The sequence below is a fragment of the Eubalaena glacialis genome, chromosome 3 (genome assembly GCF_028564815.1).
Source record: "Eubalaena glacialis isolate mEubGla1 chromosome 3, mEubGla1.1.hap2.+ XY, whole genome shotgun sequence".
In the NCBI taxonomy this organism is placed as follows: Eukaryota; Metazoa; Chordata; class Mammalia; order Artiodactyla; family Balaenidae; genus Eubalaena; species Eubalaena glacialis.
The window spans coordinates 65,714,351-65,736,412 of NC_083718.1; the positions used below are offsets into that span (position 1 = coordinate 65,714,351).

At 37.6% G+C, this 22,062-nt stretch overlaps 1 protein-coding gene across 3 annotated transcripts in view; it reads right to left on the reverse strand.

Moving 5' to 3' along the window:
- Positions 1-2,576: 2,576 nt before the first annotated feature.
- Positions 2,577-22,062, reverse strand: part of POU2F1 (POU class 2 homeobox 1) — a 170,861-nt gene continuing 151,375 nt past the window's right edge. For all 3 annotated transcript variants that reach the window (XM_061183143.1, XM_061183142.1, XM_061183141.1), the window contains 3 exons: positions 6,479-6,824; positions 5,623-5,711; positions 2,577-3,378 (listed from right to left, as the gene is read on the reverse strand). In XM_061183143.1, the coding sequence (XP_061039126.1) occupies positions 3,071-3,378; positions 5,623-5,711; positions 6,479-6,824 (743 nt within the window). In that variant the 3' untranslated portion in view covers positions 2,577-3,070. The remainder of the gene's footprint in view (positions 3,379-5,622; positions 5,712-6,478; positions 6,825-22,062) is intronic.

The window sequence follows — 22,062 nt, forward strand, 5'->3', positions numbered from 1 at the left end:
AAAGAGAAAAATTCTAAAAGTTACCTTTGTCTAAGGATTTATTTCTTCTTTTAAACACAGGTTTTTACGCTGGTTTAAATTTTATCTTCATAAAGTGATCCACAACCCCACATACACAAAGGCAGAATTCCCCTATCCCGAATTAACTAGAGAATATAGACAGGGCAGGGAAGAGAAGACCATCGTACTGACATTTAAAGCTTAGTATCTTTTTTTTTTAATATTGAAGTCTGTTGGTGAATCTTATTTGGGAGAGGGAGCATTTTTGAACCACATAGGAAAACAAACACAGCCTTTCCTTGCTCTTCCTCTTAATCCATTGGGCTTGAGTCCCTTGGGATTCAACGCTTCCTTTGGTAGCAACTGTGGGAAATTAATGCTACAACCTCTAATCCAGTATGGTGGGTATCAGCACTTCCCTCCCTGAATCCTTCCTCCTAACTTACCACTCCCAAGGGAGGGACTCATCACTACGGACAGCTACAGTATTACTGACAGCCCTAAAATCATTTGCACAGACTAAAATTGGAGATGTCAAATCAGGATAAAAGATTAAATTCAACTACATCAGAGAAATAGTGGGATGAAGAGGAGAAAAATTAGTAACTGACACTGCCATTCTATTTACACACCAAACTAAATAAACTACTTAAAAAATCAAGTTAATGTCTGCCCAGAGGATACTACAACTTACCAACATAAAAGGTTAAAACAAGCAGCAACTTTTATATAAAATAAAGACAAATGAAAAAAGAAATTGTCAGTAGCATCTATCTCCTCAATGTGTCTGAACTGCACAATATAAACTAGTCCATTAGTACAGCAGCTTGCTAAAAATTGACTTTGGTTCAAGCTTAGTCAAAAAAACAACATAAAAAAAACATACCACACACAAAAACGGTGGATGGACATTTGTTAGTTTCCCTGCTTGCAGTTCATTGATTTTGGAGGGATCTTAGGAAGGTGAAGGGTAGTTAATTAAATACTTTGTGAAATAAAATGGGAAGACAGAAGGAATAGAAGAAAAATTAACAAGGGAACTAAAACATTTCTGGTCTTTTAATATTAATATGCCTGTCTCCCACTTGGATGATCACAAACAAAAATGCACATTGTGTCTGTATCACTGCCTTTCCCAACACTGTGAAGAGACAAATACACAGAATCCAAGCTCCCTTGTGGATATAAGCAGAGCATGCAGAAGAAAAATTACCTGTAAGCTCTCTCTCAGCCCCCAGCTCGAAATGGGGAAAAAGTGCAGTCACAGGACCACCGTAGATGTAAGCAAGCACCCACAAACACCAGATGGGAACCTTTCACTCCAATAAGAAGGGAGCTCAGATGAGCTGCACTGCAGTGATCCAGTCTTTTGGGAACTTTTTGGATACAGATACTATAATAATAGAACACTGACAAAAAGGGGAATCTAATTTCCAAGTTACCCTCATTCCTCTTCATCTACTTCCATAAACACCTCCTTTTCACGGGCTCATTTACATCGTCTAGAAATACCCTGGAAACAATTATGGAAGCTAATCGCCTTCTACAATGAACAGAGCGATGTGTATTGCCATTTAGACCTACCTAGCAGGAGCACCACTAACAAACCAAGGAGACACTTGAGGTGTGTGCAAAGTTCCTGCTCAAAGTCCTTCATAGGTTCTGCAGATCCCATGCCCAGCTAATGAGTGCCTTCTCTAGTCAGAGAACCAAGGAGAGTGTCAGGGTGAGAGGAATTGATAAGCCATCTGGTGAAAGTCTGTAGCTAACCTCAGACTCTTCTCATCACACCTCTTTCGGTGATCTATAACCAATGGAAAACAGTCTAGTAGAGTTCCTTCAGAAAACAAAAGAAGGGAAAAGTTTCCCAATTTCAGTAAGTCATTTTGTTCTTTGCCAAGTAAGTTAAAGGAAGTTTGGATAAAAAACTTCCACAAAATGGAAAAAACAAACAAACACACCAACAGTAGAGCATTTCAGGAGATAAGAAATCAGGAGAACCACCAAGTTAGGTGTCTGCAGTAGTCTTTGCTCTTCGGAACCAAATCCTGCCCTGCAACATGTACAGCCATTCCTGTTGAAAGTAGCAGAAAGCAGCACTGTTGCACCACAGGATCTGGGCCTCAGGTCATTCAATGATTTGGGGTGAGTGAGAGCTACAGTTCAGCAGGAATTCCTTCCTACGCAAAAGTGCTCCAAAGGCACCACCTGATGGGGGGGAGGGGGCGTGTGTGGAGTGGGAGTGTTTGCACACACTGCCTTCAGCTTCTGCACCAAGCCTCTTGCATAAGTGGCAAAAGAAAATAATTTTCTAGCACCTCTGTAAGAGTCATCAAGGATAAGGAAACCAGCAAGAACATTCCCCGCAGTTAAGAACGTTAAGTCCCCCTTACCCTAAAACCCTCCCGCCCCACAGTGTGGGAGCTCACTGAAATAGGATCCAGGAGCAAGAGATAAACATGTCCAAACTATATATATATATAAAAAACAATAACAACAACAACAACAATAACAATAGAGATACAGTAATACAGGCCTGCCTAAATTGTACCAGTTAAGAAAGGAACCCCCAACACAATTGATACGATTATAAACACCTTGTTATGACTTAATGGCCTGTACAACAGACCCATAAAAATGATTTTTTTTTTTTAAGAAAAAAAGAAATTTAGACAAACAAGAAATCCCCTTCCTATATTGGAATTGGTAACCCACCTTAACTCGTCATCATGACTGCTGGAAATGATAAGTAGTCCTTTCACTTATTTTTTTGTTTGTTTGTTTTTGATTTTTTGTTTCTGCCTTTTTTTTTGTTTTTTTTAAATTTTTGGTTAGAAAGTTCTCCATCCATGAAGCAATCCTGAAAAGACAGTGTTTTATTACAAAATTAGGCAAATGTTGTCCCGTTTCCATCCTTTTTTTCCGGCATGTGTTTTTTCTTCTCTCCCTCCTCTCCCTTGCCCTTGCAACATGGCAAGAGGAAGCCCATCACGTGTTTCGGTCTCAGCCAGCCTGGCAGCCAGTCGCACTCGGAGTGAAGAAGGGGGCTGGCAGCGTCGCTCAGCCCAGCTCACTGGGCCTTGGAGGCGGTGGTGGTGGAGGCAGCCCCGCTGGCAGAGGCCGCTGTGAAGAGCGAGGTCTGGATGGGCTCAGCTGAGGTGGAGGTGGCATGGAGGCTGGCTACAGGTCCAGGGTTCCCTGCAGAGGCTGCAGCGGCAGAGACCAAGCTAACTGGGTTGCTGGTGAGCAGAGAGAGGTTCTGAGGGTTCAGGAACAGAGGGGCAGTCACGATGTTGGGGGCTCCTCCCGCATTGGCAAATACCAGGTTCCCAGTTGCATCCAGGGACGTTATTGGAAGAGAGCCACCAGAAGCAAGAGCTACAGACAAACCCCCCGCAAAACAGGCAGGAAGGAGAATGTTAGCATCATCCCGGAGAAGCCAAGCAACACATCAAATGTACTGAGTTTTCCTACAACCCAGGTGGAGAAAAAGCGTATCCCTTAACTGAATTTTTTACCCTTAATTACAGCACTATACTGTCACCAACTAAAGTTTATTTATAATTTTGAAAGAGCCTAAAGGGCTGAAAACTCTAGTTTAATGAGCATGATCAGCATAGGTGAGAGGAGAATCAAAGAGTCATGTTTCTATCTTGAAATCTCAACTTTATTCCATCTACCTAGAAATATTTGTTAAATCCAATAATTTTGTTTTTAATGAAGATTACTGACTTTAGATTACCTCCATTCAAAAAACAAACTAGCTACAGTGATTAAGGCGTTAAAATATAGTTCGCTTTTATCAAACCAACTGGCATTACTGATAAATTTGAGCACTTTATAGCGTGATATACAAGATAAAAACTGTCTTTCGAAAAGACTTTAGTTCTAAAATAAGTTATATATTACCAAATAAAGTATAAGGTGTGATTCATTTCTCACTTCAAAACATTTAATTTCTATGACCTGTACAAAGGAGAATGATGAGTCTCTGTAGGAGGAAAGCAGAGCTATACTGATGTAGGTGGGTTCTAAGGTTAGGACTTGCTTTAATGCATAAGAATTTTTCTGTGATGCTGTTGCTTCTCCTTCATCATCAAAATTTTCATTAAAATAATTGGGCACTCTAATATCTTTTCCTGTATCTGACAACCGCCCACAATCCCCTCACCCATATAGCCACATCCTCACATGTATATTTGAGGCACATGTATTTCCTAGTGGCATTAAAATTTTGATTGATTTCTTACATAATATATAAAGAACGAGAGAGGAACTGAGGGGATGTCCTTGACTTTGGACGTGATCACACACAGAGTACAGAACAGTGAGTCTTGGTGCAGCCTGACGTTTTCCGAGATTCCAGGCTCAGGGTCATAGTCCAGTTCTAGATCTTCCCCGGGAGTACCTGTTCTGTACTCAGTTATGCCCTGTGGAAGGCATCTTGCCTTTTTAGTGTCACTACAGCCCAGAGGTACACCGAAATGCAAGAGAAAAAGTGATTTATCACAAATCTTACTCCAAAAAGAAATCCTTTTATAATAAAAGCTTTACAGATCTAACCATCAATTTCACATATGATTTAGTCAATGAGAAAGTCAATATAATGTAAGGTAATCTAGGTCATGTTTTAGATTTGTCTGGAACTAATATTGTCTACAGTATACTGTAGAGATATCATCCATGAAACACTAATCTTAATTGAAGTTCGTTAACAGCTTATTTTTGGCCCCAAGAACTCTCATTTAAGCCCAAATTATTTTAAGAAAAATTTCTCAGATTAATATAGTGATGTCTCAAAGTGTTTCCTTGAATCACGTAACAGCAAGCATCTTCAAACACAAAGCTCAGACGTTAAACAAATCAAACCCTTCAATACATAGAATGAGTGGATTTAGACTCATTTTAGACTGGATAGCATGCTAAGGCCAAAAGGGACCCATCTGGGCTTGTAAAAGAGACATTAAAATCCAAGAGAATATATGCTCTATAATGATGGGGATATACAAAGGGCAGAACCTAACAAGAATTAAAAGTACTCTTGAAGTCTGCATGATGTGCTCCAATGTTAATTCGTTATAGGGCCTTCTTGTATATGGCTCTCGTAGGGGCGGGGGTGGGGACTGGAGAATTTTTCTTGGTCAAGTTTGTCTGGGGATGGGTCTTGGATGACTATTTAGATAAATGTAGGAGGAAATTCTGCCTCCAAGTCTATTTACATAAGAAGATAAATATCAGCATTAAAGTCCTGGTCTCTTTCTTTCTTTCTTTCTTTTTTTTTGGCTACACCATGCAGCATGTGGGATCTTAGTTCCCCGACCAGGGGTAGGACCCCCCGCACCCCCTATAGTGGAAGCTCGGAGTCTTAGCTGCTGGCCTGCCAGGGAAGTCCCAGTCCTGGTTTCTTAATACACCAAACTAAGTGTATTTCCTGTTCTTACAGACCGACACCTATATTTCTCTTACAAAGCTGTTTACAAGGACACATTCTTGGTCCTCAGGTTAGTCAGCATTATCAATTCAACTATCTCTTCCCATCACTTTCACCTCTAGCAAAGCAGACTTCCTCCATTTAAAAAAAAAAAAAAAAAAAGGCTAAGTAAGGAAAAAAATTCTACTGACCTTGAATAGTTGCCAGTGTACTGTTGCTCATCAGAGCTGGGCTGAGAGCACCACCCAGGGTCCCTGGATTGAGACTGAGTAAGGCACCTCTGAAAGTCCAAAAGAGCAGTCACTTTATTACAACGTAGATGCCTGTATCAGTTTGACAACATACCCAAATGGATAAGGAAAAGGAAAATACAACTGGGGAAGTATATGGAAATATGTTATTCTCTTTATACTCTTACATGGTTTGGTTAGTGCTTCCAAGTTACTGCTTTCCTTGATGCTCACTTGTACAAAGCAAAACAAGGTTATGGTCCACACAAAATGTAAAACTTGCAGTCATTGTGACTCTTTGAATTACTTCATTCTCCTTTTTTCCAAAACAAAAGGAAAAAAATGCCAGAGAAAGGAATATATTTACAAAGTAATTCTTATCTGTTTGATGGTAATATAAAATTGGGAATCCTATTACTGTATCTCTTATTTATGTTTGAGAATTAGAAAGCAGACAGTTCAGAGCTTAATGGAGAAAGCATAAGAATAAGAGTCAGGAATCCTGGGCTTTCTTCCTGGTCCCATCACTCAGGTATAATCAGTGGCCTGGTGTTCTGTATCTTCATCTAGAAATAAAGGTATGACTACTGTCCTTCCAGAGTGTTAAGAAACTTAATTCCAACCATAATCAAAATCCTTGTGCTACTACTATAGAGCAACCCATTTCAAAGAGATTATGGCTTTAAAGGATTTTTTGTTTTTGTTTCTTGTCTTTTTTTGCATTTAAGATAGTGATGAAAAAGTATTCCCTACAATAACTCCAGGGATGACCTCCTAGCTGTTTCTCAGATGTAAACAAGATGAGAAAGCACCTTACCCAGCTGCAAACTGTGAGGGTGCCATCAGGCCTGGGTTTAGTCCTGCAGCCGCAGCCATGGCAGCAAGACTGGCATTTGCTGGCAACTGTGCAGCTCCTTGGAGGGCAGCAGCTGCTGCTGTCTGCAGCCCTGATGCTGTCACCATCACCTGGCTGGTCCCAAGAGGAGAGGACAAAGGAGTGGAGGTGGTGTGTGTTGTGCTGGTCTCACTGGCACTGGATGCCTCGGAGGTGGAGGCTGAGGCAGAGGGGGAGGGACTCAGAGAAGGGGAAGTGACTGTTGAGGAAGCCGGAGGCGCTGTGGAAATCACGGCTGCGGTGTTGTTGGAGGTGGTGTCTGTAGTGCCTGAAAAGGGAATCATATTAGAAGTTGACCTTCTGTAAATGTTTTTGGAAGAATGGCTGCTTTATTCAACCATACTCTAGAATCAACTGAATAATTAATTTACCATCCAGTAACCTCTAAACATGTCCTTTTTTATTAACCGAGTTTAGTGTTTCTAGGGAAATTAACCACAAAAACAAACATTTTAAGAACCAAAGCCATGAACCCTACTTTAAGAGGCAAGAGCAATAAAGTAACCATAAAACAAACAGGGAACACAGCTTTCCATTTCCAATTTCCTATTAAAAATTAAAAAAACAAAAAATCACAGAAGCTCTAACTACAGAACACAACTGCTCTGGGGAAGAAATGTACAAGCAAAAAAATCCAAGCTTCTGAAAAGCATTTTCATTCAGAAATCTCCTTAGTAGTCTCTATAGAAAAATCAAAACAAAGCAATGAAATCAAGAAAAACGAAAAGTTACACATTTTTCTCAAATAAGTATCAATAACATGCACAGAAACAGTACGAAAATAACTAAAGGAATATGTCCAGATGCCTTTTATTTTAATTTTTAAAAATTTATTATAAAAACAAAACATAATGGTACAAAAGGTTGAAAGTAAAGGAATTGGAAAAGATATATTGTGCAAATATAAACCAAAAGGAAATTATGTAATAACAGATACAGTAGACTTGAAAGCAAAAGCATTACGAGAAATAAACAAGGGCACTTCATATCAACAAGACCAATTTACCAGGAAGTTTTAAATTTGTATGCACTTAACTTCAAATTATATAGAGCAACTGAGCTACAAGGAAAAAATAGACAAGTTCACTATCATAATAGGATATTTAACATACTGCTGTCATTCACTGATAGAGGATACCTCTTTCAGAACCAGTAGACCCCCCCCCCCAAAAAATTAGTAAGGATATAAAGAAAACTTAAATAACGTGAGCAGCAAATTTGATTCAACACACAGATATATAGTCACTATACTCCAAAACTTTAAATAACAAATTATTTTCAAGCACACTTGGAACATTTTTAAAACTGACCATATTGTGCTATAAGGCAAATTTTAACAAATTTCAAAGTATTAAAATTATACAAAGTGTGTTTCTTGACTTGTAGTTAAGCTACAAATCAGTAACAAAAAAGTAACTAGAAGTTATGAAATACACTGCTTCTAAGTAACCCCCCAAAAAACAAATCACAATTGGAGTTAGAAAATAATTTGAACTGAATGATAATAAAAATATTACATACCAAAACTTGGATGTGACTAAACCTGTGCTTACAGGAAAATGTATAGTCTTTTTTTTTTTTTTTCAAGGTAACAGTAGTTTTTTTTTAAAAATTGCACACATGTCTATAAACCTAATAAATAGGTTTTCTCTATTGTTTTTTTATACAGCAGGTTCTTATTAGTCATCAATTTTATACACATCAGTGTGTACATGTCAATCCCAATCTCCCAATTCATCACACCACCACCCCCACCCCCCTGCCGCTTTCCCCCTTTGGTGTCCATACGTTTGTTCTCTACATCTGTGTCTCAATTTCTGCCCTGCAAACCGGTTCATCTGTACCATTTTTCTAGGTTCCATGTATATGTGTTAATATACGATATTTGTTTTCCTCTTTCTGACTTACTTCACTCTGTATGACAGTCTCTAGATCCATTCAAGTCTCAACAAATGACCCAATTTCGTTCCTTTTTATGGCTGAGTAATATTCCATTGTATATATGTACCACATATTCTTTATCCATTCGTCTGTCGATGGGCATTTAGGTTGCTTCCATGACCTGGCTATTGTAAATAGTGCTACAGTGAACATTGGGGTGCATGTGTCTTTTTGAATTGTGGTTTTCTCTGAGTATATGCCCAGTAGTGGGATTGCTGGATCATGTGGTAATTCTATTTTTAGTTTTTTAAGGAACCTCCATACTGTTCTCCATAGTGGCTGTATCAGTTTACATTCCCACCAACAGTGCAAGAGGGGTCCCTTTTCTCCACACCCTCTCCAGCATTTATTGTTTGTAGATGTTCTGATGAAGCCCATTCTAACTGGTGTGAGGTGATACCTCATTGTAGTTTTGATTTGCATTTCTCTAATAATTAGTGGTGTTGAGCAGCTGTTCATGTGCTTCTTGGCCATCTGCATGTCTTCTTTGGAGAAATGTCTATTTAGGTCTTCTGCCCATTTTTGGATTGGGTTGTTTGTTTTTCTAATATTGAGCTGCATGAGCTGTTTATATATTTTGGAGATTAATCCTTTGTCCGTTGATTCGTTTGCAAATATTTTCTCCCATTCTGAGGGTCAGATGCCTTCTTTGCATTAAAAAATTTAAGTGGCTATTGGGTAATGAAAATCAGCTCTCAAAAAGTCTATTGTGGTAAACATTTTCTTCTTTTTTTTTTGTTTTTTTGTTCATGCCACGCACCTTGCAGAATCTTAGTTCCCCAATCAGGGATCGAACCCGGGGCCCCAGCAGTGAAAGCACCAAGTCCTAACCACTGGACCACCAGAGAATTCCCAACATTTTCTTATTTGAGGAAGCAACAACATACAATGATATTATGATTCTCATAAAAGTTAGTATGAAAAATGAAGATCTAGAAAATAGTTCTTTGAGAGGCTTAAAAAAAAAATCAAAAGGCCAAAATTTCTTTTTGTTGAAAGGAGAACAAACATTTGAATACAAATAACTAACTGACATTAAAAATATCACTGACAGCTAAAACACATTCACTGAAATGGTTTACTATTATAGATCAATATTGTCCAACAGAAATACAGTACATACGTAATTAAATTTTCTAGTAGTCCCATTGAAAATAGTAAAAAGAAACAGGTGAAATTAGTTTTAATATTATGCTCTATTTAACCCAGTATATCCCAAATATATTTCAACATAAAATCAATATTTTAAAAATTTAATGAGTTTTTTCATACTAAGCTTTGAAAAGCAAATCTCAAATTGAACTAGCCACATCTTACATGCATAAAAGCCATGAGGCTAGTGCTTACCATATTGTATAGCACAGGTCTAAAATATCTCTAGAAGTTAGGCCTAGTGTTACTTAAAGAATATCAAGTCCCTTTGCCTAAAGCAGAAATAAGTGATAAGGCATAGGATAGATAAAGAAGATGCCAACTATTCCCACTGAGCTGTAATTCTGATGCTATCTAACATCATCAAAGTATAGAACAGGCCCTCTTACTTCAGTAATCAGTAAATGCTACATACAAAAAAACCGGCTGCCTAAACTAGCTGGAACTTCATTTAGCGAAAGTCACTAGGTTCTAGGATATAATCAACCACATATATGTGTATAGCAGAACCTAAGTGGTATTTTCTCAGGATAGAGAACTGAAAAAGACCAAAAACGTCTATAAATTTTCAATATAATACTTCTATGAGGTATAAAAGACTTCAGAAATGAAAGAAGAACTAGACCAATCAAAATAAGTATTTCAAACCTATAAACATATTAGAAAAAGGATCTATGTAAAAGAACTTTCTTTGTGATAAAATCTAACGCCAAGCTGTAGAAGATTCTCTTCTCTCATAATAACCGTATTAAAAATTCAGGCAGTTTTGTTCTTTTAAAATCTATTTTGAAGCCTTCTTCTGGTCTATACTAAGAACACCTAGAATTCAACTCTCATTTTAACTGTTAAGGAAATGTTTCTTTCACATATTGCAGAGCTGGGAGAAAATTAGACACCATCTATTTCAGTACTGACTCTACTTTTCCCACCTCCTATCATGTTACACAAAAGGGTTATGTGGTCTCTGAATTAATCAGGTAAACATATCTTTCTTACTGTTAAGTGAAAAGGGAGGATTTACTCCTTTTTCTGTCCCTCTCAAAAATATAAATAAGATGATTCCCTCTTTACTGCTGCTGTTCCAAAGTACATCTTTGTGGATATTATTAATCACAGTTTCATTATTCAGTTCTAAATCTATCAGACCAATTTATATCACTGAGCTATTGATGCTGTGTTGGGTCCTATGTTTGGCAGATTCATACATACTTTTTCACTTTGACACTCTTTTCCTAAGACCTGCCCCCTGTTCTACAGAAAGGTATATATCTTCTCTCATTTCTCTTCTACTGCTAGTAAATTTCAATCTTTTCTTGACCAATTTTTCAGCTTATCTAACCTGATTTCACTTATGGGCACTACTTTCTTTTCAAACTTCTGAAATGAACTTGAGGTCAAAGGCTTAAAGTAGCCTTTTCTTCACTCTCCACTGCCGTTTTCAGACCATTTGGTATCATTTTCTTAAAATCCCGCATATATACAAAGAAAATCCCAATAATTTCATCAGTGAATTTAACCTGGGCTAAGAGATGATGACTCCAGAAACCATTCAAAGTAGCTCTTTCTGGTTTTTATCCTCTAACCACATTCTAGGTGTCTTCAATATGAATGTCATATGAGCACTAGAGTATAATAATGGGATCTTCAAATTAATTCTCCCAGTGAATCACCTCTTAATCAATATATATCTTTTATCTATATTCTTGGCAACTTAATTACTTGGGCAACTTTGATCAGGGAAGTGATGCCTGCTGAGCTTCAGCGTCCTCAACAACAGAATTAGACGCCATCACCACCTCACAAGGTTAGTAGGAAGTTATGTGCAAGAATACATAGTGTGTGGCACAACCTCTTGTTTCCCACTTCATCCTTTTTAATTGAAAAAAAATTTTTTTAAATTATTGAAGTATAGTTGATTTACAGTATTGTGTTAGTTTCAGGTGTACAGCAAAGTGATTTAGTTGTATGTGTGTGTATATACATATATTCTTTTCCATTATAGTTTATTACAAGATATTGAACATAGTTCCCTGGGCTAGACAGTAAATCCTTGTTGTTTATCTATCTTATATATAGTAGCTTGTATCTGCTAATCCCTTTCTCTGTATCATTCCAATTTTAGTATATGTGCTGCCAAAGTGAGCACCCACCTCATCTTTTTTAAAAAATAGATTTAGTGAGGTACAATCTATATGTCATAAAATTCACCCAATTTAAGTGTAAAATTCAATGATTTTTAATATATTGACAGAGTGGTACAGCCACCACCCCAATCTAGTTTATGACTAAAAAAGATTCCTTGTGCCTATTTGCAGTCACACCTGTTCCCACCTACAGCCTCCAGTCACCTGCTTTTTGTATCTGTAGATTTACCTTTCCCAGACCTGTCACATAAATGGAATCATACAATTTGTAGTCTTTTGCATCTAGCTTTCTTCAGTTAGCATACTGCTTTCAAGGTTTATCCATGTTGTAGCATGAACCAATACTTCCTTCTGGCTGAAAAGTGTTACACTACATGGATAGACCACATGGTGTTTAATTCATTCATCAATTGATGGGCAATGGCTTGTTTCCAGTTTTTTGTTTTTTTAAAAAAATTAGTTAATTAATTAATTTATTTATTTTTGCCTGTATTGGGTCTTCATTGCTCAGGCTTTCTCTAGTTGCAGCGAGCAGGGGCTACTCTTTGTTGCGGTGCACGGGCTTCTCATTGCGGTAGCTTCTCTTGTTGTGGGGCACAGGCTCTAGGTGTGCGGGCTTCAGTAGTTGCGGTACACGGGCTCAGTAGTTGTGGCTCACGGGCTCTAGAGCACAGGCTCAGTAGTTGTGGCGCACGGGCTTAGTTGCTCCGCGGCATGTGGGATCTTCCTGGACCAGGGCTCGAACCCGTGTCCCCTGCATTGGCAGGCGGATTCTTAACCACTGCACCACCAGGGAAGTCTCTCCAGTTTTTGATTATTATGAGTAATGCTGTTATGATCATTTGTGTAAAAGTTTTTGTGGAAATGTTTTCATTTCTCTTGGGGGAAATGTTGGGTAGGATGGTAATTTTATGTTTAAAGTTTAAAGACAATGCCGAAGTGTCTTCCAAAGTGGCTGTATCATTTTACATTCCCACCAGCGATGCATGAAGGTTTCAGTTTCTCCACATCCTTGACAAGACTTATTATTTTTGGTCTTCTTGATTATAGCCATTCTAGTGAGTATGAAGTAGTATCTCATTATGATTTTATTTTTATTTTTTAATATGAAAACATTTATTATATTTAAAAGATAAATTTATAATATGTTACACATGAAAAACCTACAAAGCTCCTATGTAGGACAGCTTCTTAGAACATAAAGCTAATTTAAAATTACTATGAATGTACAACATTTTATAGTATAAGCTTCTGTCTGTTTGAACAATGTAATGATTGTTCTTTAGGAGTAAAACAAGATTCTGCAGTAGTCATCTCTGTAGCTATACAGTAAGAGCACGCTACTGAGCAATAATGTTGAACATCTTCTCCTGTGCTTATTAGTCATTCCTATATCTTCTTTGGTATAATGTATATTAAAATGTTTTGCTCCTTTACAATACTAAGTTGCCTGTATTCTTACTATTGAATTTTAAGAATTCTTTGTATGTTCTAGATATAATTCCTTTATCAGATATATGATTTACAAATGGAATTCATTTTTCTGGACAGTTCATTGAGAGAGTATATTTATTTTGTATCTTGCAACAACACTGAATTCATTACTAGTTCTAGTAGGCTTTTTGGTGTGTGAATTCCTCGAGAATTTTATACATATAGGATAATGAAAACAAAGACAGTTTTAACTTCTCCCCTTCCAAACTGGATGTTTAAAATTTTTTTCCATTATTAAGCTGACTATAACCTCTACTACAATGCTAATGAGAAGTCTGCTAGAGCAAACATTCTTGCTTTATTCCCAATCTTAGGGGGGAAAGCATTCAGTCTTTCTCCATTTAGTATGCTGTTACCTGTAGGCTTTTTAGTAGATGCTCTTTATCAGGTTAGGAAGTCCCCTTCTATTCCAGGTTTTTATCATGAATGGGTGTTGGATTTTGTCAAATGCTTTTTCTATATCTAGTGAGATGATCATGAGGTTTTGGTCCTTTCTTCTATTACTATGGTGTACTACATTAATTTATGTTCAGTTATTAAATCAATTTTACATTCCTGGGATAACCCCTTGGTCTTAATGTATAATCTTTTTTATATGTTGCTGGATTTGATTTGCTAAGATTTTGTTGAGGATTTTTGTGTACATTTTCATGAGGGATATGGGTTTATAATCTTTTTCTTGTGATAACTTTGTCTGGCTTTAGAATCAAGGTAATACTGACTTCATACAATGAGTTGTTCCTCCTCCTCTATCTTCTGGAAGAGACTGCTAAAGGTTAATTCTTATTTCTTTGTGAAATATCTGATAAGAGTTCACTGCTAAAGCCCTCTGAGTCCAGGCATTTCTTTTTGATTCACTTACTTTACTTGTTTTAGGTCTTTTAAAGGTTTTCTATTTCTTTTTGAGTCAGTTTTGGTAATTTGAGTCTCAGAATTTGTCCATTTCACCTAAGTTGCCTAATTTTGGGGGGCAAAAACTTGTTCATAATATTCCAGAATGCTGCATGAGGTAGCAATTCCATTCTTAAATATATACCCAAGAGAACTGAAAACATATAACCACATAAAAACTTGTATTGAGCTTTGTGATGACCTAGAGGGGTGGGATAGGGAGGGTGGGAGGGAGGCTCCAGAGGGAGGGGATATGGGGATATATGTATATGTATAGCTGATTCACTTTGTTGTACAGCAGAAACTAACACAATATTGTAAAGCAATTATACTCCAATAAAGATACAAAAAAAAAAAAAACTTGTATTGATACATGCATACTCATAGCAACAGTATTCAAAATGGCCCCAAACTGGAAGCAACTCAAATGTCCATCAACTCTGGAATAATAAACAAAGTATGGTATATCCATGGAATGAAATATCACTCAACTATTAAAAGGAATGAAGTTCCAATATATTCTGCAACATGGATAAAACTTGGAAATATGCTAAATGGAAGAAGCCAGACACAGAGGGTCATATATTACATGATTCCATTTATATGAAATGTCTGAGACAGGTAAATTCATAGAGACAGAGTAGGGGGAGAAGTGAGTGGGGAGAGACTGATAATTGTTATAGATAGAGGGAGAAGTGAATGGGGAGAGACTGATAATGGTTATGGGATTGCATACAGTTCATTAAGAAACACTACTTTGGAAAAAGAATTGGAGGCAGAGCTTGTTTAGTTGAGATTATTAAGGGCTGTGGAATTTTTACAAGTTCTTAAGACACAGAAGAATACATATCTTTCTGGAGCAGTACAGTCATTATCATTCATTTTCTATTGTAGAAAAGTTTACCAGGTACAGCCACTATGGAAAACAGTGTGGAGGTTCCTCAGAAAACTAAAATACCATATGATCCAGCAATCCACTCCTGGGAATATACCTAGAGAAAACTATAATTCAAAAAGATACATAGGCTTCCCTGGTGGCGCAGTGGTTGGGAGTCCGCCTGCCAATGCGGGGACACGGGTTCGAGCCCAGGTCGGGGAGGATCCCGCATGCCGCGAAGCAACTAAGCCCGTGCACCACGGCTGCTGAGCCTGCGCTCTAGAGCCAATGAGCCACAACTACTGAGCCCGTGTTCCACAACTGCTGAGGCCCGCACACCTAGGGCCCATGCTCCACAACAAGAGAGGCCACCGCGATGAGAAGCCTGCGCACCGCAATGAGGAGTGGCCCCTGCTCACTGCAACTAGAGAGCCCACGTGCAGCAACAAGGACCCAACGCAGCCAAAAAAGAAAAAAGATACATGCACCCCTATGTTCATAGATAGCAGCACTGTTCACAATAGCTAAAACATGGAAACAACCTAAATGTCCATTGACAGATGACTGGATGAAGAAGATGTGGTACATATATACAATAGAATACTACTCAGCCATAAAAAAAGAACGAAATAATGCCATTTGCAGCAACATGGATGCAACTAGAAACTACCATACTAAGTGAAGTAAGTCAGAAAGAGAAAGACAAATACCATATGATATCACTTACATGTGGAATCTAAAACATGGCACAAATGAACCTATCTACAAAACAGAAACTGACTCACAGACACAGAGAACAGACTTGTGGTTGCTGACGTGGAGGGGGGGAGGGAGAGGGATGGACTGGGAGTTTGGGGTTGGTAGATGCAAACTATTACATTTAGGATGGATAAACAACAAGGTCCTAATGTAGAGCACAGGGAACTATATTGAATATCCTGTGATAAACCATAATGAAAAAGAATATAAAAAAAGCATGTCTCTATGTGTATAACTGAGTCACTTTGCTGTACAGCAGATTGGCACAACATTGTAAATCAACTATACTATAATAAAAAAAGATTTTAAAAAATTAAAAAAGGGAAAAGTTTACCAAGGACCTATTATGTACCAAGCACTATGATAGATACTGGGAAAATAAAAATGACCATGGGAATCACACAACATTTCTCTTAGACGAGGGCAGACTAAGGGTATGTTTATTCCTTCATTTCTAAAATGCTATCCCAAAAGATGGTAAAGTAATAAAAAAGGGAGTGAGAGCTCTGGGAGTGAGATTTCAGAGAACTTGAGAATTTGATACATTTGCAGAAATGAGAAAGAGGTTAAAATTGGGTGGTAGAGAAACCAACCACAGTCCAGAAGGGCACAGTAGAAGACTACGATAGAGGTGGGAATTATTTACCCCAATGGAGCCCTGAGGGGATTTCAAGCTCCCCGTTGTCAATACTGAGGCAGGAGTAGGAAACAAGGGCAGAGAACAGGGTGACCAGACTGTTCACACAGCAGCTCTGTCAGTGGGACTTTTTCCTCCCCCCACCAGACTTATCATCTAAGCATTAACTAATGTCACCTACTACTCTTCAAAGAAAATAAAAATCTGAGTATGGAAGGTTAAGAACTTTAGTGTAAGCACTGTCATCCCTCTCATTTGAGGAAGGTGTGAGGGTAGAGCCTGGTCTGCCTGTCTGCTTTCCACCCATAGGCCCTGAGCAAAGTCTGGCAGTTCTCTCCCCACATTCACAGCTCACAGCTCCCTTCCAATCAAGGGAAAGGATGCTGAGTAACAGAAGCTACACAAGGGCAGAAAAAACCTTACAAGCTACTGATATTAAGTACTAAGGCCTTGCATTCATCGGTATGACTAAATAATCAAAAATTACCAGACAATGAAAAAATCCACAGCACAAAAGAAATGGAACAAAATAAATAAGCAGAATTGAGGCCAGAAGAAGCAACTTAAATACAATTCTAATTTGTACTGTATCTACAAATTAAAAATAGATTGCTATAAAAAGGCGGAATCAGAACAAAGAAACATTCTTAGAAATTAAAAATATGATTTTGGAAAAACATACAAATGACAACAATAAAAAATGGGAACACAGGAACAGTTAGATAAAATTCAGGATATATTTCCAAGAATGAAGTATAAAAAGTTAAAAAATGAAAAACACAAGAGAAAAGTTAGAGATATATAGGATCAATTTAGAGAGTTTAAAGTCTGTTTAAAATATGTTCCAGAAATAAGGAAGAAAGACAAATTACCAGAGTTAAAGAAAGACATTAATTCAAAGTGAAAATGCCCACTGAAGGCCAAAGAGGACAAATTTAAAAGGCCCATGGCTTGATACGTTCTAGTGAAATTTCAGAACTCAAAGGATAAAAAGATCCTTAAAGTTTACAGAGGGAAAAACAAATGATCAACAAATCGGAGTTAGACTGAAATCAGACTTTTCATTGGCAACACTGGATGCTAAAATACAACAGAGCAATACCTTCTAAGTTCAAAGGAAAAGTAATTTTGTACCTAAAATTCTATTACTGTACAAACTACAAATACTGTGAGGGCAAAATACTTTTCAGTTATGCATGTACTTGAAAATTTTCCCTCCCATATAATCTTTCCAAATAAAGAAAAAAATTACTTAAGAGTGTGCACCAGGCAAAACAAAAAGGAATAAAAGGTAGAGGGAGACATGGGCTCTCAGAAATATTGGCTCTAACTCAGGAACACAGTGAAAAGAAGTTAAAATAAGCAATCATAGGGATTCCAAGGAGAAAGTCTTCAGGAAGAAAGTAGATTGCATTAGATAAGCTGTATGATTAAGATACTGGATGTCTTTCATAAATAATATGAGTGAAAGAATATGCTACTTCTGTCAACTGAAAAAAAAAAGCAATATAGAATATATATATTATATATATATAGAGGCTATAATAAGAAAGTTATGGTCCAAATAGGAAAAAAATTAAAATGAGGCATGATTTTCAGCAACTGCTGACAAGAGGAAGAAAAGAAAATCCATTTGACACTGACTCTTGTAACCTTCTCTTTCAAGGAGCAAGGTTTAAGTGTCATAAGATTACATTTTTCACCCTAATCATATGAGCTGTCCCTGAACGATATTTATACAAATGTAATATTATTGTATTCATTTTCTATCGCTATTTAACAAAGTACTACAAACCTAGCAGCATAAAACAACTGATTCAACTTTGTTGTACAACAGAAACTAACACAGTATTGTGAAGCAATTACACTCCAATAAAGATCTATTTAAAAAATAAATAAAAAGGAAAAAAAAAACCCCACACATTTACTATCTCACAGTTTCTGTGGGTCAGGTGTGCAGGCACAGTCTAGCTGGTCCTCTGCAAGGCCACAATCAAGGGGTCAGCCAGACTGTTCCATTCTGGAAGCATGACTGGGGAAGAATATGTTGCCAGGCTCACTTGGGTTGCTGGCAGAAATCATTTGGCAGAATTTGCTTGCTGCTCTAGACTAAGTGCCCAGCTTCTTTTTGGCTGTTGGCTGAAGGCCACCCTCAGCGCCTAGAGGTCATCCTCAGTACCCTGATTTGTGAGCTTCCTAACATGGTTGTTTATTTCTTACTTCATCAAACTGGTGAGGAGGGTCTCTAGAGTAAGTCTGGGAACAAGACGGAGTCTTACAAAATGTAATATAATCATGGAGTGACATCCTATCACCTTTGCCACATTTTATTGATGAGAAGCACACCAAAGGCTCAGCCCACACTCAAGGGGGAAGGATTACACAAAGGCATGAACACTAGGAGGTAGACACCATGGTGGGGGAGGGTCACCTTAGACTTTGTCTGTTACAATTATAAATGCTGATTATTGTTTTCTCTTAATTTAGACTTATCAAGTGTTGAAACTTATTTGCTTCTGATCGAAACATTTTTCATTTTGCAACTTACTTTTTGTGTGTATATAATTTTATATATTTTTTAAATTTATTTAAAAAATTTTTATTGGAGTATAGTTGCTTTACAATGTTGTGTTAGTTTCCACTGTACAACAAAGTGAATCAGCTATACGTATACACATATCCCCTCCTTTTTGGATTTCCTTCTCATTTAGGTCACATAGAGCATCGAGTAGAGTTCTCTGTGCTATACAGTAGGTTCTCATTAGTTACCTATTTTATACATAGTATCAATAGTGTATATATGTCAATCCCACTCTCCCAATTCATACCGCCCCCTTCCTTCTCCCTTGGTATCCATACATTTGTTCTCTACGTCTGTGTCTCTAGTTCTGCTTTGCAAATAAGATCATCTATACCTATAAGTGCTGATTATTAATTTAACATTTTTAGAGACTTCTGCCTTTGACCATAAGAGTAAATGATAGCAAACTTACCCTTACACTATAACAAGAATAGAGAAATATATGAGAAAATGTTTTGGATATGAGAAAATAGGCAGCACAGGGCTGTGATCCCTGAAGAAAGGGAAACAAATGATGTGAGCCCTATAATCACCTGGACTTTATTTGGAAGCACTTTCTAAACTGCTGCACCAGAAGAGGAAACTAAGTAGAACACAGCAATTTCAATGATTTGAGGAGACAAAGACCGTCGCTGGATGTTGAAATGGCTGGAATTTGCAGGAGAGAGTACTGGAAAGGAAAAAACTAACAGAGAAAGAACTCTAGAAATGTGCATAGGGGTTTCCTAGAATCTTTGGTTGAATACTACATTGCACATGCACAGGGAAACCCCATGAGTCCAGGCAGGGAGGCTGTAAACTGAATGATCCTTGGAATTCATGCAGGACAGGGAGGTAGTCCAGTTCCAACTACACAGAGAGTAGAGACTATTGAATATCTGGGCATTCATTAGAGACCCCAGAAGGGTCACACCTTAAACTAGTGAAGGCTACTCTAGGGCCAATCTAATAAAGCTTAAAAAATAAGCCTTGAAAGGATCAAGCTGATCTGTAGTAACCTATCTGCCTGCCAAAGCAAACTCAAAAACTCTTTAAAGGAAGACATCAAAATCCAGATGTATAATCCCTTTCTCTTGAGTACAGGCAGATCTGTGAATATGATGGGATATGTGGTAGCCACTCCTTTAACTGGGTTATATCATATGACAAAGGTGAGAGGACTGACTACCTTATATTGCATAAGACCCTCCATAGCAGCTGACTGGAGAGAGATGCTCATGTTGCCTTTGAAGAAGCTGCCATGTTGTGAGAAGGTCATGAGGCTAGGACTTGGGGTTAGCCTGTAGGAGCTGAGAGTGATCTAGCTGACAGCCAGCCAAAAAAATGGGGACTTCAGTCCTATAACCACAAGGAACAGAATTCTGCCAACTAATGAACTTGGAAGATCTTGGGTGTCATATGAGGTCACAGTCCCAGCCAACATCTTGATTTCAGCCTGGTAAGTCCCTGAGCAGAGGACCCAGCTCTAACCCATGCCTAAACTTCCAACCTACAGAACTGTGGGATAGTAAATGAGTATTGGTTTAGGCCACTAAGTTTGTGGTAATTTGTTACGCACCAACAGAAAACTAATATGCTTGGAAAGAAGACAACAATGTCTGCTCTTACCACTTCCCTCAGCTGGAGTTTCTAGTCTATGCAATATTTATCAATTAAGGTGAAACAAAACCTATTTCACTGTTACAAAAGATGAAAAATAGCTCTTAAGTATATGAAATGATGTTCAACTTCACACGATTAGAAAACTGAAATTTAAAGTACACTGAGATACAATTTCTAACATATCAGGTTGGTAAAAATTAAAAAGTGTAACATTCTGTTGCAGAGGCTATGGGGAAACTGGCCCTCTCACGTATTGTTAGTGGGAATAAAAATAAGTACAATCCTTTTGAAAGGCAATTTGATAGTATCCAACAAAACAACAACAGTATCCAACAACACATAGGTGTGTACCTTTTGACCCAGCAATTCTACTTCTTGAAATTTACCTTCAAGACACATCTCCAACAGTACAAAAATACATATCCACAAGGTTATTCCTGAAGCATAGTCTATAATTACAAAATACTGGAAACAAACTCAATGTCCATACAACAGGAATGGGGTTAAATAAACTGTAGTACATCCACATAATAGAGTAGTCTACAACAATGAAACAGAATAATTAAGATTTCTATGAACTAATGTGGAGTGACTGTCAGGATATTTTGTTAAGTGAAAAAACTGAAGTGCAGAAGATCACCTAAGTATGATACCTTTAAAGTAACAAACAAGGGTAAATTAAAAAAGAAAAAAATCTCTACTCAATAGTTCAAAAGAAACACTGGAAGGGCATAGATGGGAATGGGATGGAAAGGATACAGAGAATTATGATAGAAGGGAACGACATTTTTCTGAGGAGAACTTTTTGTATAGTCTTACCTTTTAAAACCATGTTAATATCTCATGTTCTTAAAAAAATCACAAGGATGGGAGGAAAAACACTAACATTGAATACAAACAAAACAAATAAACTGACCTGAATTTTAAATGAATAATGTTACTACACTGAAGAGGATATAAAAAGAACTAACCAAAATAACTTTTGAACACAGTATTTGGGCTTTATGCCTTTAGGCTTAAGACGAGAACTCTAAACTGAACTGAATTAGTAGGTCTTTTCTTTTCAGAGGCATGGGTTAGCAATTTTGAAACCACTTTCTTTTCACTATAGGATTGAGCAATTAAGTAACTTGTTATTGTTGATAATGGGAGCCAAGTTACCCATTGTCACGAGAAGGGAGTTAAAATATGGAAAGAGGTTAGGATAGAAAAGAACGAACTATAGGATATTGGATTGGAATTGGAGCTATCAGTATGAACTCATGGATTTTAAGGAGGCTGATTCTAGGCCAGAGGCAGAGAAACTTTAAGATGAAGCTGAACATCTTGTGTGCTAAAAAATAAGGAAGCACTCAAAGAATGCTAGGGACATGTCAAAAGGGCACAGGAGCCACCCTGAAGTAGTTCCCATTGGCTAAATCTGGGACA